The sequence below is a fragment of the Budorcas taxicolor genome, chromosome 23 (assembly GCF_023091745.1).
Source record: "Budorcas taxicolor isolate Tak-1 chromosome 23, Takin1.1, whole genome shotgun sequence".
NCBI classification, from domain to species: Eukaryota; Metazoa; Chordata; class Mammalia; order Artiodactyla; family Bovidae; genus Budorcas; species Budorcas taxicolor.
In genome coordinates, this window is record NC_068932.1 from 16,032,959 (window position 1) to 16,048,093 (window position 15,135).

General features: G+C 37.1%; 1 protein-coding gene across 1 annotated transcript in view; it reads left to right on the forward strand.

Moving 5' to 3' along the window:
* Window positions 1-13,401, forward strand: part of LOC128067750 (cytochrome P450 2C19-like) — a 28,808-nt gene extending 15,407 nt beyond the window's left edge. The window contains exons 6-9 of the mRNA XM_052660808.1: window positions 5,045-5,186; window positions 9,399-9,586; window positions 12,093-12,234; window positions 13,220-13,401. Of these exons, the coding sequence (XP_052516768.1) occupies window positions 5,045-5,186; window positions 9,399-9,586; window positions 12,093-12,234; window positions 13,220-13,401 (654 nt within the window). The remainder of the gene's footprint in view (window positions 1-5,044; window positions 5,187-9,398; window positions 9,587-12,092; window positions 12,235-13,219) is intronic.
* The last annotated feature ends 1,734 nt before the right edge of the window (window positions 13,402-15,135 follow it).

Consider the following 15,135-nt stretch of genomic DNA (forward strand, 5'->3'; position numbering starts at 1 on the left):
CCCCCAAGAAAGTCTTCATTTCTCTTTCCCTAATGAAGCATCATTTTGCAGGGTTCACAGTCTTGGTTGATGATTTCTTTCTCTTGATGCTTTCATTATTTCACTCCACTGTCCTTTTGCTTCTGAGGTATGTAAGGAGACGTCAGAATGATTCTTCTTATTGTTCTTAATAAGTAAGATGCTCTTTTCCTCTTTTTTTCAGAATTTTAAATTTATTTATTTATTTTGGTAATTTGAAAATAGATGCCTATGTACAGGAGCTTTTTGATTATGTTTTGCTTTTTTGATATATATATTTTTAATGTTCCTTAAATTTTCTTAATTGGTGGTTTAGTATGTGATATTAATTTGAGGGAAATTCTCAGTCATTATTGTTTCAAATATTTCTTCTGTTCCTTTATCTCTTTTTTCTCTATCGCCAATCAAGAATATGTAACACATTTTGAACTTGTCTTATAGTCCTTGGATATGCTTTTTTTTCTTTTTTTTAAAGGTCTTTGGTCTCTTTGCATTGGTGGTTTTTGTTGAGATTTCCTCAAGATTCTTTCTTCAGCTGTGTCCAGTTTACCAAGAAGCCCATCAAAGGCTTTATTTCTGTTACAGTGTATTGATCTCTAGCATTTCTTTTTGATTCATTCTTAGGATTTCTATCTCTTTCCTTACATTCCCCATCTGTTCTTGCATGGTTTCTACTTTATCCATTAAATCCATGAGCAGAAGAATATAATCTTATGTTCTAATCTGATAATTCCACATCCCTGTCATGTCTGGTTTTGATGCTTGCTCTCTCAAATTCTGGTTTTTGCCTTCTGATATGCCTTGTAATTTCTTGTGGAATGGTGAACATGATGTGCTTGGTGAAAGGAACTGTTACAAATAGTCATTTAGTAAGGTGGTGGTGACACGGGAGGAGGGGAAACATTCTATAGTCCTATGAATCAGTCTCATACATTAAACGAAACTTTGCCTCTGGACTGTGAGCTTTACATCTGTTTTTCTCCTTCCTTACGTGGGAGACGATAGGTTTAGTAGACTAGAGTTGAATATTTTTCTTCCCTCACATGGAATGCTAGAGCTGACTGGATTGAGTATTTCCCTTTCCTTCAGTCAGTTAGGCTCTGATAATACCCCAGCAGGTGAGACTATTGATTTAGCTAGTTTCTGTTGAGGGCAAGGCTTGTTAAGAATAGAGTGCTCTGATATATTTTAAAAACACTCCTTTTGCCCTTCCCCTGCTGGAAGCATAAAGGATTTTTTTCTCCAGTTATACTTTGAGAACTTGCTAAAACTCCTAGAGATAAATCTCAAAAAAATTTGATGGCCCCTGGAAGATGGGGTCACCCTGTCTCTCAAAGTTGTTCATGCTAACCCTTGAGTGATTTCTCTATTACAATTCAGATTTTTCCTTCCTTGATACTTGTTCTCATGGTTCTTTTCACTCAATGAAGCTCCTTTTGGTAAGTCTGACTCCCTGTATTCCCCTGTCAACCTCTCCAATCTAGGGGGCATTGGTGTTCCCTTTGTGCTCAACACTCTTAACAGTCTTTGAAAAGTTTATTTTTTAGTCTGCTCAGCTTTTTAATTGTTTTTAGGAATGGAGTTGAAGCTTGCAAGGTCTTTACATGTAGAACTATCAGACTTATTTTTCTACATTTATAAATTTGTGAATTTTTAATTTTTCATTCTGCTATTGATGTTTAGGGGATTCTCAGGTGGCTCAAACCATAAAGAGTCTGCCTGCAATGCAGGAGACCCAGGTTCAATCCCTGGGTCAGGAAGATTCCCCTGGAGAAAGAAATGCAACCCACTCCATTATTCTTGCCTGGAGAATCCCATGGACAGAGGAATTTGGTGGGCCATGGGGTTGCAAAGAGTCAGACATGACTTCATTTTCTTTCTTTCTTCTATTAATGTTTAGCTTCATTTTACTGTGGTCAGAGAAGATAAGTTGTATCATTTTTTTAATCTTTTTGAGTTTGTTGAGAATTGTTTATGATCTAACATGTGGGAATGTTGTATGTACACTGGAGAAGCATGTATATTCTGCTGTTGTTGACTGAAGTTTTCCTTCTATGTCTGTGAGTATAGTTGATTCTAGTGTTCAAGTTTTTATGTTTGCTCACCAATCTTTTGTCTAGTAGTACTATCCATTATTGAAAGTTGGATATTGAAGTCTTGCATGATTACTGTAGAACTCTGCATTTATCTTATTGGGTCTTTCAATGTTTGCTTCGTATATTTTGGGGGGTTCTGTTGCTTGATGAATACATGTTTATAATTATATAACTTCTTGATGAATTCACCTTTTTAGTCCAGTATAAAAGATCCCATTCTTATTGTTTCTCTTTAAACTATTTTTGATAATTTTTTTTCTAATATTAATATAGCCAGTCTAGCTTTATTTGGCTACTCATAGCTTACAAAATCTCTTTCCTTCTTTCTCATTCAATATATTTGTATTTTAGCATCTCAAGTGAGTTTCCTGTACAACATACTGGGGTTTTTTTGTTGAGAATAGTTGACCTGTAACATGTACAGTTATATAACGGTTAGTTATAGCTGTACCATATAATGATTCCATATTATACAAAATGATTACTACAATATGTATAATTAGCATTATTACCACACATAATTTTAGATTTTTTTGCTTATAAATCTTAGGATTTACTCTCAGCAATTCAAATAGGCAGTATGTTATTAACTACAGTCATCATGCTGTGTATTACATCACCAGGACTTATTTATTTTATAACTGGACATTTGTACCTTTTATTCCCTTCATTCATTTTGACCTCTTCTCCCTTTGCTGGTAGATACCAATGTGTTCTCTCTGAGATCAGGTTTTTAGAATATTTCACGTATAAATTTGATCACATGGTATTTGTATATCTGTATCTAATTTATGTTACTTAGCATAATAAATACAAGGCCCATCCATCTTGTCACAGATGTCAGGATTTCCTTCTTTTATATATGTAGTGGAATATTTCTATACACAGTTTAAAATTTTATTCCTTCAATATCTGTCTTAAATTGTGAATTTCAATCAAAGAGATCAGTCATACTAAGGATTTATTTCTGCCCTATAATTTTTTTCCTCTAATGTATTTTTAAATTTTGCCTCTCAGTTCCTTCAGTATAGCCTTATTTTTGTTTGATCAACTTTTTTCTAGTGTACCTTTTTAATTTCCATTCAAATTTTTTGTGTATTTTAAAATTAACTTTTTAGTACTTATAAAAGAGATTATTGTTGCCATTCTAAATTCATAACAATTCAGTGTGAACTGATTCCTCAGGAGCTTCAAATCACATACAGTAACTCTGCTCCAATTCAACTTCACCCCCTTATTTCATTGGTGTACAAAATTATATCTCTATATTTTGTGCCTAGAATCATCTATTTATAATGATTTTTTAATAAACTTTTACATAATTTAGAAAATGAAATGAGGCTTTTCTACTAGAATACAATAGAAGCAGTGACAGATTTCCTCTTCTTGGAATCTAAAATCACTGGATGGTGACTACAGCCATGAAAGCTATGACCAACCTAGATAGCATATTTAAAAGCTGAGCCATTACTTTGCCATGTAGTCAAGGCTATGATTTTTCCAGTAGTCATGTATGGACATGACAGATGGACAATAAAGAAGGCAGAGTGCTGAAGAATTGATGCTTTCTAACTGTGGTGCTGGAGAAGGCTCTTGAGAGCTTTTTGGATAGCAAGGAGATCAAGCTAGTCAATCTTAAAGGAAATCAACTCTGAATATTCATCGGAAGGACTGATGATGAACCCAAAGCTCCAGTACTTTGGCCATCTCATTGAAAAAGACCCTGATGCTGGGAAATAGTGAGGGCAGAAGGAAAAAAGGGTCACAGAGGATAAGATGATTGGAGGATGAATCATCTCAGAGGATAAATGATATCACTGATTTAGTACACATAAACTTGTGCAAATTCCAGAAGATGGTGACAGAGAGGGAAGCCTGGCGTACTGCAGTCCTTGGAGTCCCAAAGAGTTGGAAACGACTTGGTGACTGAACAACAATGATAGTGGTTTTTGCTTTTCTATTTGCCTACATGCTTATTTTTAACAAGGAATTTTATCAATCTGGCTTTGAATTATCATCTTCTATCTTTGATTTTGTTAACCAGGAACCCTTTAGCCTTTATTTTAGGGTGTCTTATATCTCCTATTTTATGGAGGGATAGTTTTGCCACATACAAAAGTCTTGGTGGACATAATTACCTTCAAGATTTTAAATATATCTTTCCACTGATTTTTGGCCTCTACAGTTTCTGTGGAAAAAATGAAGTGTTATCATATTGATGATCCTTTGTATATGACAAGTTATTATTCTCTTGATGCTTTGAACATTCTCTCCTTTGCTTTGGCTTTTGACAGTTTTATTAAAATATGCCTTACTGTGAGTCTGTTTGGTTTTATCCTTCTTGGAGTTTGTTTAGCTTTTTGGATTTACAGATTCATGTACTTTGCAAAATTTTGGAAGTTTTCAGTCATTCTTATTTCAAATACTTATTCCTTCCCGATCTCTCTTCTGGGACTCTATAAAGTGGATGTTAGTACAATTGATTGAGTTCCATGGGTCCTTTAGTATCTATTAATTTTTCTTTATTCTTTTTTCTTTCTGATAATCACACTGCAAATTTTTATTCTTTCTTCAGGCTTGCTATTTCTGTCTTGAGTTTCCCATTGTCTACTATTCAAACTTTTTGGTAAATTTAAAAATTTTCAGGTACTGCGTTTTTCAGCTCCAAAATTCTGTTTGGTTTATTTTTTATAGAAACTTCCTCATTATTCTGTACTTGTTCACATACTTTTCAAATTTTCTTTAGTTCCTGATGATTTTCATCAATTTTTAAGCATATTTAAGGCATATATCTAAAAGTTTCTATTTAGTAAGTCCATGTCTGGACCGCCTCAGGAATGATTTGTGTCAGCTTGGTTTTTTAGCTGTTAGTGGTCCATGCGTCTTCCTTTTTTGTGTACTTTGTAACTTTTTAATTAAATTATTTCTAGGAAAAGCACAATCAAGAACTAGTGTATAGTGTTGAAAACTTGGCAAACACTATATTGGATTTGTTTATAGCTGGGACAGAGACGACAAGCACCACACTGAGATATGGGCTCCTCCTCCTGCTGAAACACCCTGAGGTCACAGGTATGATAACATGGTGGGCAGGGTGATTTCAGAAGAGATGAGAGAAAGATGCTTGAATGTATTCCACCTTGTTTCCCTCAGGAGACTATTTAAGTCTCTGAGCAGCTTCATTGTTTTCAAATTTAATGAAAGGATAGTAATGTGACATCTTTACATAATATGAGAAGACGACTAAGAGAAGTGAAGACTCTGTGAATGGTAAGAACATCAACACAGCAGCATCTGAATTTCATGGGAGGTCATGTGTAGCAGGCATGGCCAGCATCAACTGACCTGGAGCTGCATATTGGTTATATTATTATGGAAATGTAACTGTGATGTACCTTCATTCTGAAAATGCGATGTTCCAAACACCAGTGTCTGAGGACTACTCAGTTCAATCCTAGTTTGGAAAGCCAAGATCCTATGTGCTGTGGAGGGTTGCCAAAAATAAAAACAAAACAAAACAAAAAAATAAAGCCAGTGTTGGGAAAATGGAAATGCTCCTTATTGAAGCATAACTAGAAATCATAGAACTTTAATGAAGCTGCCTGATATAATTTCCACAGTCTAAGAGGCTCTCTAAAGAGTTAGACTGACAATAAATTGGCTTAAGATATTTATGTAAAGGAATTGTACTAGTCCATTTGTTCCTTTTCAGAAAAGTGGTTATTGCTAAAAAATGCATTTTGAGGAGTCGAGAATTTTATCTTTCACAAGAACTTTTTGTTGGAAATTAATTTTTAAAGGCTTATGGTTATGCATCATGGTTTAGAAACATACATTACCTTGATTAGTGTCAGAATAGCCCTGAAATGATTATATCATAAAAGAATTAGCCTTTTAAAGTTGGAGAAGAGGAGGTCAAGGAGCAGCCAACAAATATTCAACAAATGTCTGAAACACAGAGAGCATATTGAGGGGTGACAATGAAGACAGCAGAGAGGATGGAGTAGTTGTTCAATCACCGGCTTGTGTCCAGCTCTTTGCAACTCCATGGACCGCAGCATGTCAGGCTACCCTGTCCTTCAGTATCTCCCAGAGTTTGTTCAAATTCATATCCATCGAGTCCGTGATGCTATCTACCCATCCCATCTTCTGCTGCTCCTCTCTCCGTTTGGCCTCAATCTTTCCCAGCATCAGGGTCTTTTCCAATGAGTTGGCTCTTCGCATCAGGTAGCCAGAGTATTGAAGCTTCAGCTTCAGCTTCAGCATCAGTCCTTCCTTTTAATATTCAGGGTTGATTTCCTTTAAGATTAACTGGTTTTATCTCCTTGTAGAGTCCCCTGGACTCTCAAGAGTCTTCTCCAGCACCACAATTCAAAACCGTCAATTCTTCAGTGTTCAGCCTTCTTTATGGTCCAACTCTCACATCCATACGTGACTGCTGGAAAGGACATACCTTTGACTATATAGAATTTTGTCAGCAATGTGATGTCATTTGGTTTGTCATAGTTTTCTTTCCAAGAAGCAAGTGTCTTTAATTTCATGGCTGTAGTCACCATCTGCAGTGATTTTGGAGCCTAAGAAAATAAAATCTGTCACTACTTTCACTTTTTCCCCTTCTATTTGCCATGAAGTGATGGGGCTAGATTCCATGATCTTAGTTTTTTGAAGGTTGAGTTTTAAGCTGACGTTATCACTCTCCCCTTTCACCCTCATCAAGAGGTTCTTCAGCTCCTCCTCACTTTCAACCATGAGAGTGGTATCATCAAATGAGGAGAAGTCATTTATGTTCTTTTAGTCCTTAAGTTTCTGAATTTAGAAGTACCTAGTTTCAAAAAAGATGGAGGGAGACAAAGGCTGATAAAAGTAGCTCTCCCAGCCATGAGTCTTTGATAACTCCTTTTATCAGGTAACTTTGATTCTCCAATAGGATGAGAGAGGTTTACTATCTAGAGAAATGGAATCTAAGAGGCCCTACACTCAGGACGCTTGGCAGAGACAGGGGAAAAGAGTGAGGTCACAGCGTAGAGGAAAGATTAGGGAAGAATCCACATCTTGATTTCAAAGATTCTTAGTTCCTTTCTCCATTCTGCTTCTTGAAATTCAGCTGCCAGAGAAAAACTCCAGAGAGTGAGCGCTCTGGAGAAAAGACCTCCAAGTTTTGCCACCTAGACAGAAAATTATTTTAACATGTCTCACAGAGTGAATGAAATAAAAACATCCTTCCCAAGACACAGGGTCATGAAATTTCAGAACACCAGGATGAAAGAGCAAATCACAAAAACTTTCTGAGAGATGTAGCAGATAACAGATATTAGAGTTCACAACAGCATCAGAATTCAAGAGTAACTATCAAACCGAGCATTAATTTTTAAAGGGTGTTTTCTGTCTTGTATGCTTGTCACAGTTTTTATCCACTCTTTTCCCTTTCTCATCCAGATGCCTGAGTCATGTCGAGGAAGTCATGGGCTCCAGGGATTTGAAAAGCTCATGAAGGAGAGTGAAAGTGTCAGGGCTATTGCTACATAGCAAGCCTGGCAAATATCCACATCTAAATGGATTAGATGGATAAAGCAGATGTGAGGGAAGACACCAAGAGCAAAAGAGAGGTGATAGAGTATCTGTGGTTTCTGCATAATAAGTAAATTATTATTAGGAGTTTGAAACATCTGCTTCCATGTTAGAAAATAATCCTAAATCAAGATACAAAATTGTTTGAATTGAACTAAAATAATATGGTTAGGTCCAAGAAAGTACCAAAAAGGAACATAATCATAATTGTCTTACCAGGAAGCAATGTTTATTTAGTCAGAATGCTGTTAGAGTGAATACTCTAACAGCCAAAAATTGTGATGTAAATATATTTGGGAAATAGACTAAGGGGATTTGTGTGTGTGTTTGTGTGTGTGAGTGTGTGAAATTGTATGAGTGGGGGATGGAGATGTAAATTCTCAACTCTCATGCCAGGATATCAGATTATTGTTTTACAATTTGCAAGCTAAAAATAGAAACAAAGAGTCATTATTTAGAAATAGGACATGAATTTCAGAAGAAACTGCTAAAATGCTCAAGGTGGTGGCATTTGGCAACAGGAGGATAAAGTGATTACCATTGTAAACTATTCACGCAAAATACACAAATACAATAAAACACATATAAGTTAAATTTTAACCTGTATTATTTTGATATAAAATTGATATTTTATTCTTGTTTGTTTTTTGAAGGACAATATTTTTAAATTAATTTATTTTAAATGGAGGCTTATTACTTTACAATATTGTGGTGGTTTTTGCCATACAATGACATGAATCAGCCACAGTCGTACATATGTCCCACATCGCAAACCCCCCACCCACCTCCCTCCCCAATCCATCCCTCTGGATTGTCCCACTGCACCGGCTTTGAGTGCCCTGTTTCATGCTCCAAACTTGGACTGGTGATCTATTTCACATATAGTAATATACATGTTTCAATGCTATTCTCTCAAATCTTCCCACCCTCACCTTCCCCCAGAGTCCAAAATCTGTTCTTTATATCTGTGTCTCTTTTGCTGTCTTGCATACAGGGTTGTCATTACCATCTTTCTAAATTCCATGTATATGCGTTAATATACTGTATTGGTGTTTTTCTTTCTGACTTACTTCACTCTGAATAATAGGCTCCAGTTTCATCCACCTCATTAGAACTGATTCAAATGTGTTCTTTTTAATGGCTGATTAATACTCCATTGTGTATATGCACAACAACTTTCTTATCCATTCGTCTGCCAATGTAATTTTTTGACTTTGCATTCTGTTTATATTTGAAACATTCCACCACTTGTCTTTGTTTTATCATGTATGCTAATATAGAGATATGTATAGATGTATCTTAAGCTGGCTTGTAAGAGACTTATATGTGCCTGTACCCTCTCTATGTTTAGGTTCGTTTCTGGTCTTGTAGTTTACGTGTATAATGATGTTGAAAGTGAAAGAAAGTGTTAGTCATTCAGTTGTGTCTCTTTGCAACCCCATGGGCTGTAGCCCACCATGCTCCTCTGTCCATAGGATTTTCCAGGAAGGAATGCTAGAGTGAGTAGCCCATTTCCTGCTCCATGGCATCTTCCCAAACCAGGGATAGGACCCATGTCTCCTACATTGCAGGCAGATTCCTTAACATCTGAACCACTAGGGAAGTCCATAATGCTGTTGGGACACCTTCATAATGTCTCATGTATCCCTGAATTGGTATGGAATTATGGGTGTGCATTTTCCTCTTTCTCCATCCTTCTTACTTGTCTCTTATCAGCTAAGGTCCAGGAAGAGATTGACCGAGTCATTGGCAGACACCGGAGCCCCTGCATGCAGGACAGGAGCCACATGCCCTACACGGATGCTGTGATCCATGAGATCCAGCGATACATTGATCTGATCCCCATCAGTCTTCCCCATGCAGTGACCCATGACATTAAATTCAGAAACTACCTCATCCCCAAGGTAAGACTGGTTTCTCTTATACTGACCTCATTGGTTTCGTAGTTCCTATTTACAGAGTATGGGTGCAACCCTTGATGAACACAAGGTGAGAGAAAAAATAGTCTTGTGTGTGGTGGCTTGATGGGTTGTGTGTTGTTTCCAGTTTAACCTGTAAAGCTTTGTAACAGATTTCGACAGGTAGCAGTGCAAGACTTCCACATTTTTTCTTTCTTCTATATTGTTTGTCTAACCATAGCTGTCCACATTTCCAACTGAATGTTAGTATCAATTTGTCCATTTACCAAAATACTCTGCAGGGATTTTCTTTTAGAATGGTGACATTTTAGATCAATTTAGAAAGACTGAATATCATGATATGAACATGATATAGTCTCCCTGCTTTAAAGGACTTTCTGTAGTGTTTTTCAATAATTTATTCCAAGCATTGGCTTGAATATTTTGGGGATAGTTTCCCCAAGGTGGTTATTGTAGTTATAAATTATTAAAATGCCTTTTCCATTTTTGTATGTAATATCAAAATATAACTTATTTTATCATTTTTATGACCTTATATATAGCAAACTTGCTAAATTTAAAATCATTTCTCAAAATTTCTCTCTAGTTAATTGCAATTTCTATATATATTATCCTGCTATCTGGGTTAATATCTTTGTATCCTCCTTTATTTATTTCTGATCTGAAGGAGAGTTGAGATTAACATGCCACTATTGGGAATGATGTTTTATGGACCTTTTGTTAGTTTTTTCTTTTTTAATCAAATTAGCAAAGTTTGCCTGGTGGCCTAGTGGTAAAATAATCCTCTTACCAGTACAGGAGATGCAGGAAAACCAGTTCAATCTCTGGGTCAGAAAGCTCCCCCTGGAGAAGGAAATGGCAGCCCACTCCAGTATTCTTGCCTGGAAAACCCTGCCACAGGAGCCTGGTAGGCTACAGTCCGGGGACAAAAAGTGTTGGACGTGACTGAGCCGGAGCACGGACAGCATATATTTGGTAGACCATACCAGGTTGTTTTAGTTAATGCAGAATTCAGGTTAAATCATTGATAAGCCAGAATGATTTTACTATATTGTAATATGTGAAAATTTCTTCCATTAATAACGACTTATGTATCCATATCCAACCATCCATCAAAGCCTCCTTACTTCAGAATGCATGCCTCAATAACAGTGATTATTGTATACAGAGGAATAATAGCATGTGTACACAGGTGTTATCACTGAAACAATGATATTATCTAATACACTGGCTATACTTAAAATATCCCAATTTTCTTAGAATAACCTTTCTATTTTTTTTTCCTTCATAAATGAGGTAAGAGTCCATACTATCACTTATTCCATTATTATTTGTTATGCAGTGCTGTTCACATGATAAAGTGGTATTTGCCAGATTGCTCCAGAGCAGAGGCCCTTTTTTTTACATTTAATACACCAAAATCTATTGCATGGTACATTAGGGCTTTGAGAGTATCGTGTTTCTTAATCATTTACCCAACAGTTTTAGCTTTGCTAGCAAAACTTGTTTAAACTGATGATACTAACCTGATTGATATGAAATGATTTTTCTAGTTTTATCATTCTTCCTGTGTTTCAAATCTAGGATTAATCTGTGATGACATCTACTGTATTTTTGTTAAATAATTTTTATTTATTTATTTATTTATTTATTTTTGGCTGTGCTGGGTCTTTGTTGCTACACATGGGCTTTACTCGAGTTGTGGCAAGTGGGGGTTCATCTTCATTGCAGTGCATGGGCTTCCCATTTTGCATGAGTTCTATTGTGGAGCATGTGCTCTAGGGCACAAGGGCTTCACCAGTTGTGGCGATTTGGCTCAATAGTTGTGGTTCCCAGGTTCTAGAGCACAGGTTCAGTAGTTTGGTGCCTTGGCTTATCTGCTCCACAGCATGTGGGATCTTCTTGGACAGGGATTGAACCTGTGTCTCCTGCATTGGCAAGTGGATTCTTTACCAATGAGCTACCAGAGAAGCCCTACCATAAATTTTTAAATAAGTACAAATTGTCTACATGGCAATGGTAAACACTAATATTTGTTACCATACTTATTATCACAGAAAATCATATATCCATTTATAAAAACACTGTGAACAGGTAACTCCAGAACTTTCTAGTTCAACAGAGGCTTCAATTTTAAACCATAATCCAAATATGAGATGAGTGAAAATTGAAATGATAAAGTATCTGGTGGGAACAGACACTAGTATCCAAATATGGTGATTAGCAGATTGGATTCATAAGGTCTGACACCCTAGGACCCAGATACCGAGGTTTTCAGATGCTGTTGAAGTTCACTTTAGCAGCATCACTGCCACTAGTCTTAAAGTTATCCTTGTTTTTACATGTTATGTCTGCATCAAAATACCACTGCCTTTCTTTGGACTTAGGATTCCTTATTATTAATCCTTAGAATGGACTAAACGATTTGCAGCATTTCTTCTAGCTTCCTGACTTCTCCATAGTTTTGTTTATCTTCATCTGTTCTTTCCAGGGCACAAATATATTAACATCACTGACTTCTGTGCTACATGATGACAAAGAATTCCCCAACCCTGAGGTATTTGATCCTGGCCACTTCCTGGATGAGAGTGGCAACTTTAGAAAGAGTGACTATTTCTTGGCTTTCTCTACAGGTAATAATTTTTTTCCCCTCAGTCCTTTAGAGGACAAGATACCTTCTAAGGATCAGTTGGGAGTTACATAGTAATCCTATGGGGCTGGTAGAAATGCTTTCTCCATGATGAGGGACAGCAATCCCAATGCCCACACATTTTCCCTCCCCATGAGACATCGTCATTATTGGGCTAGATTACTGGAGCTTTGGAGAGGTGACCCAGTTATTTCAAACTTAGAAATAAAACTTGAGCTGGAAACTGAAAATGTAAGAGAACCATATCTTAGCCAAAAAGAACTGTGTGTTATAAAACCTCAAGGTGTGTTGGAGGTTGATAAAGAGTAGGTATACTTAGTGCAGAGAACAGACGCTGTGAAGAATGGAAAGAAACATGTGGGACTACTAAATTAGGATCAGAAAATGTAGCCAGTATATGTGACTTTCTAGAAAAAGATTGATAGAAACTTGAAAATATGAAATTGTGGTTATAATATGTGAATAATTTAATAAAGTGTTTGGAATAGTCAGTAAATATTTGTTGAAAGAGTGATATTTTATTTGCTATGGTAAGATGTCAGGTGGATAGCATATGTGTCCACCTTTTGTCCATCAGTCTCCCTAGTCATCCTGCTTTCCATCCATCCATTCAAACATTCATCAAATGGCTAGTAAATAATCTCCCCACTCCAGTACTCTTGCCTGGAAAATCCCATGGACGAAGGAGCCTGGTAGGCTACAGTCCATGGGGTCGCTAAGAGTCGGACACGACTGAGAGACTTCACTTTGACTTTTCACTTTCATGCATTGGAGAAGGAAATGGCAACCCACTCCAATATTCTTGCCTAGAGAATCCCAGGGATGGGGGGGGGGGGGGGGCCTGGTGGGCTGCCGTCTATGGGGTCGCACAGAGTCAGACACGACTGAAGCGACTTAGCAGCAGCAGCAGCAACAGCCAGAAAGACAGAGTTCAAGGAATATGTACTCTCTGTGTTTGTTATTTTCAGGAAAACGTATTTGTTTGGGAAAGGGCCTGGCCCACGTGGAGCTGTTTTTATTCTTGACCACAATTTTACAAAAATTTGCCTTGAAATCTGTGGTTGACCCAAAGGACCTCGACATCACCCCAGTTGTCAAAGGGTTAGTTTCTTTGCCACCGTTTTACCAGCTTTTTTTAACTCCTATGTGAGGAATGTTAGATCATCTGGCTTCTTCAGTGATGTTGTCTTCAACTCCCTCTCATCTGCAGCATTGTTCACCTGCTTCCCCTCAACTTTCCTGAGAGTGCCTGCTCTGATCTCTCTTCATTCATTGTGCAATTTCACTGCAGAAATGTATCTGCTGTTCTTCATACTCTGTAACATCTGTATTGGGTTCCAGATAATGCACATAATTATCTGATGTTGAATAGTTCTACATGCATAGGACTGTATACTCTAGCCAAATAAAACAAGATTACTCTCTGTACAATGCAGAACTATTTCTGCTATGCCTGTTTCTAATAAAACACATATCTTGATAAGCCATTATGAAGCTTTCCTTCTTTTGTGCATATTGCAGATAAGAGAGGAAAGAAAAAAGAGGCAAAGATGTCACATGGTCCTCATATGCACAGAGAAAGACAGAGGGAATGAGAGTAGAAAAGCTCCCTTGGCTGCATGTTACCATGAGTTACTTGAGGTTTGGACTTGAAAGTGAAAGAAATTGTTTTCAGGAGCATCTTCATCCTGTAGGGATTATGGAGATCACTGAGTGTTGTTTAGTTGCCCAGTGATGTTCAACTCTTTGCAATTCCATGGACTGTGGCCCAGGCGCCTCTGTCCATGGGATATCTCAGCCAGGAATACTGGAGTGAGTTGCCATTTCCTTCTCCAGGGGTTCTTCCCCACCCAGGGATTGAACCCTGATATCCTACTTTGGCAGGCAGATTCTTTACTGCCATGCCACAAGGGAAGCTCAAAGTCAAAGTAAGCCAGGAAAACTACAATTGAAAATCAGAATAGAAATCAATGAGATTGTATTAAGGAAATGACTAGATAGAATCAAAGAAACCAATGCTAGTTCTTTGAAAATTTGAATAGAATTGATATATCTGTAGCTAGATTACCCTCAAAAACATGATGAACATGAGTTTGAGTAGGTTCAGGCAGTTGGTGATGGACAGGGAAGCCTGGTGTGCTGCAGTCCGTGGGGTTGCAAAGAGTCAGACCTGAATGAGTGACTGAACTGAAATGAACTGAACTGAATCCTCAAAAAAGCTATAAGACAGAAATTACAGAAGTTATCATTGAAATGGGAAGTCATCTCTTTAATGCCATGGACATAAAAAAGATAAGCAAAGAGTATTCTGAATGGCTCTGTGTCCACCAATTTGATGACTTAATTGAAACGGGTCAATTTCTTAAGTACACAGTCTGACAAAATGAACACAAGAAATAACATCTGTAATGTGACATTATAGGAAGTGCTAAACTACACTTTCCCCTGTGGCCATATTGATTCAAAGCAACATGAACAAATTCTTTTTGTAAAAAAAAACAACCTGGAAACCAGTAGAAAGATTTATGTTCTCTTAGTGAGTGTGAATTCAGCTACATCAAAACCAGAAGGAAAGACAAGGACAGAGTCTCACAAGTTCAATAGCATATTAGAAGGACTATACATCATAGCTATTCAGGATTTATCCCTGTCATGAAGGACTGCTACAACATACAAAATTCAGTGTGATATACTACATTGCCACAGCAAAGAATAAAAATCACATGATTTTTCTCAACAGATGTAGTAAAGCATTTGACAGCATTCAACAAGCTTTCGTTACAAAAAAACTCAACAGACTAGGAATAATAAGTCCATATGAAGACCAGTACTTAGAATCATAGATTTCAAAAAGCTGAAAGCTCTTTCTCTAAGCTCTGGAGCA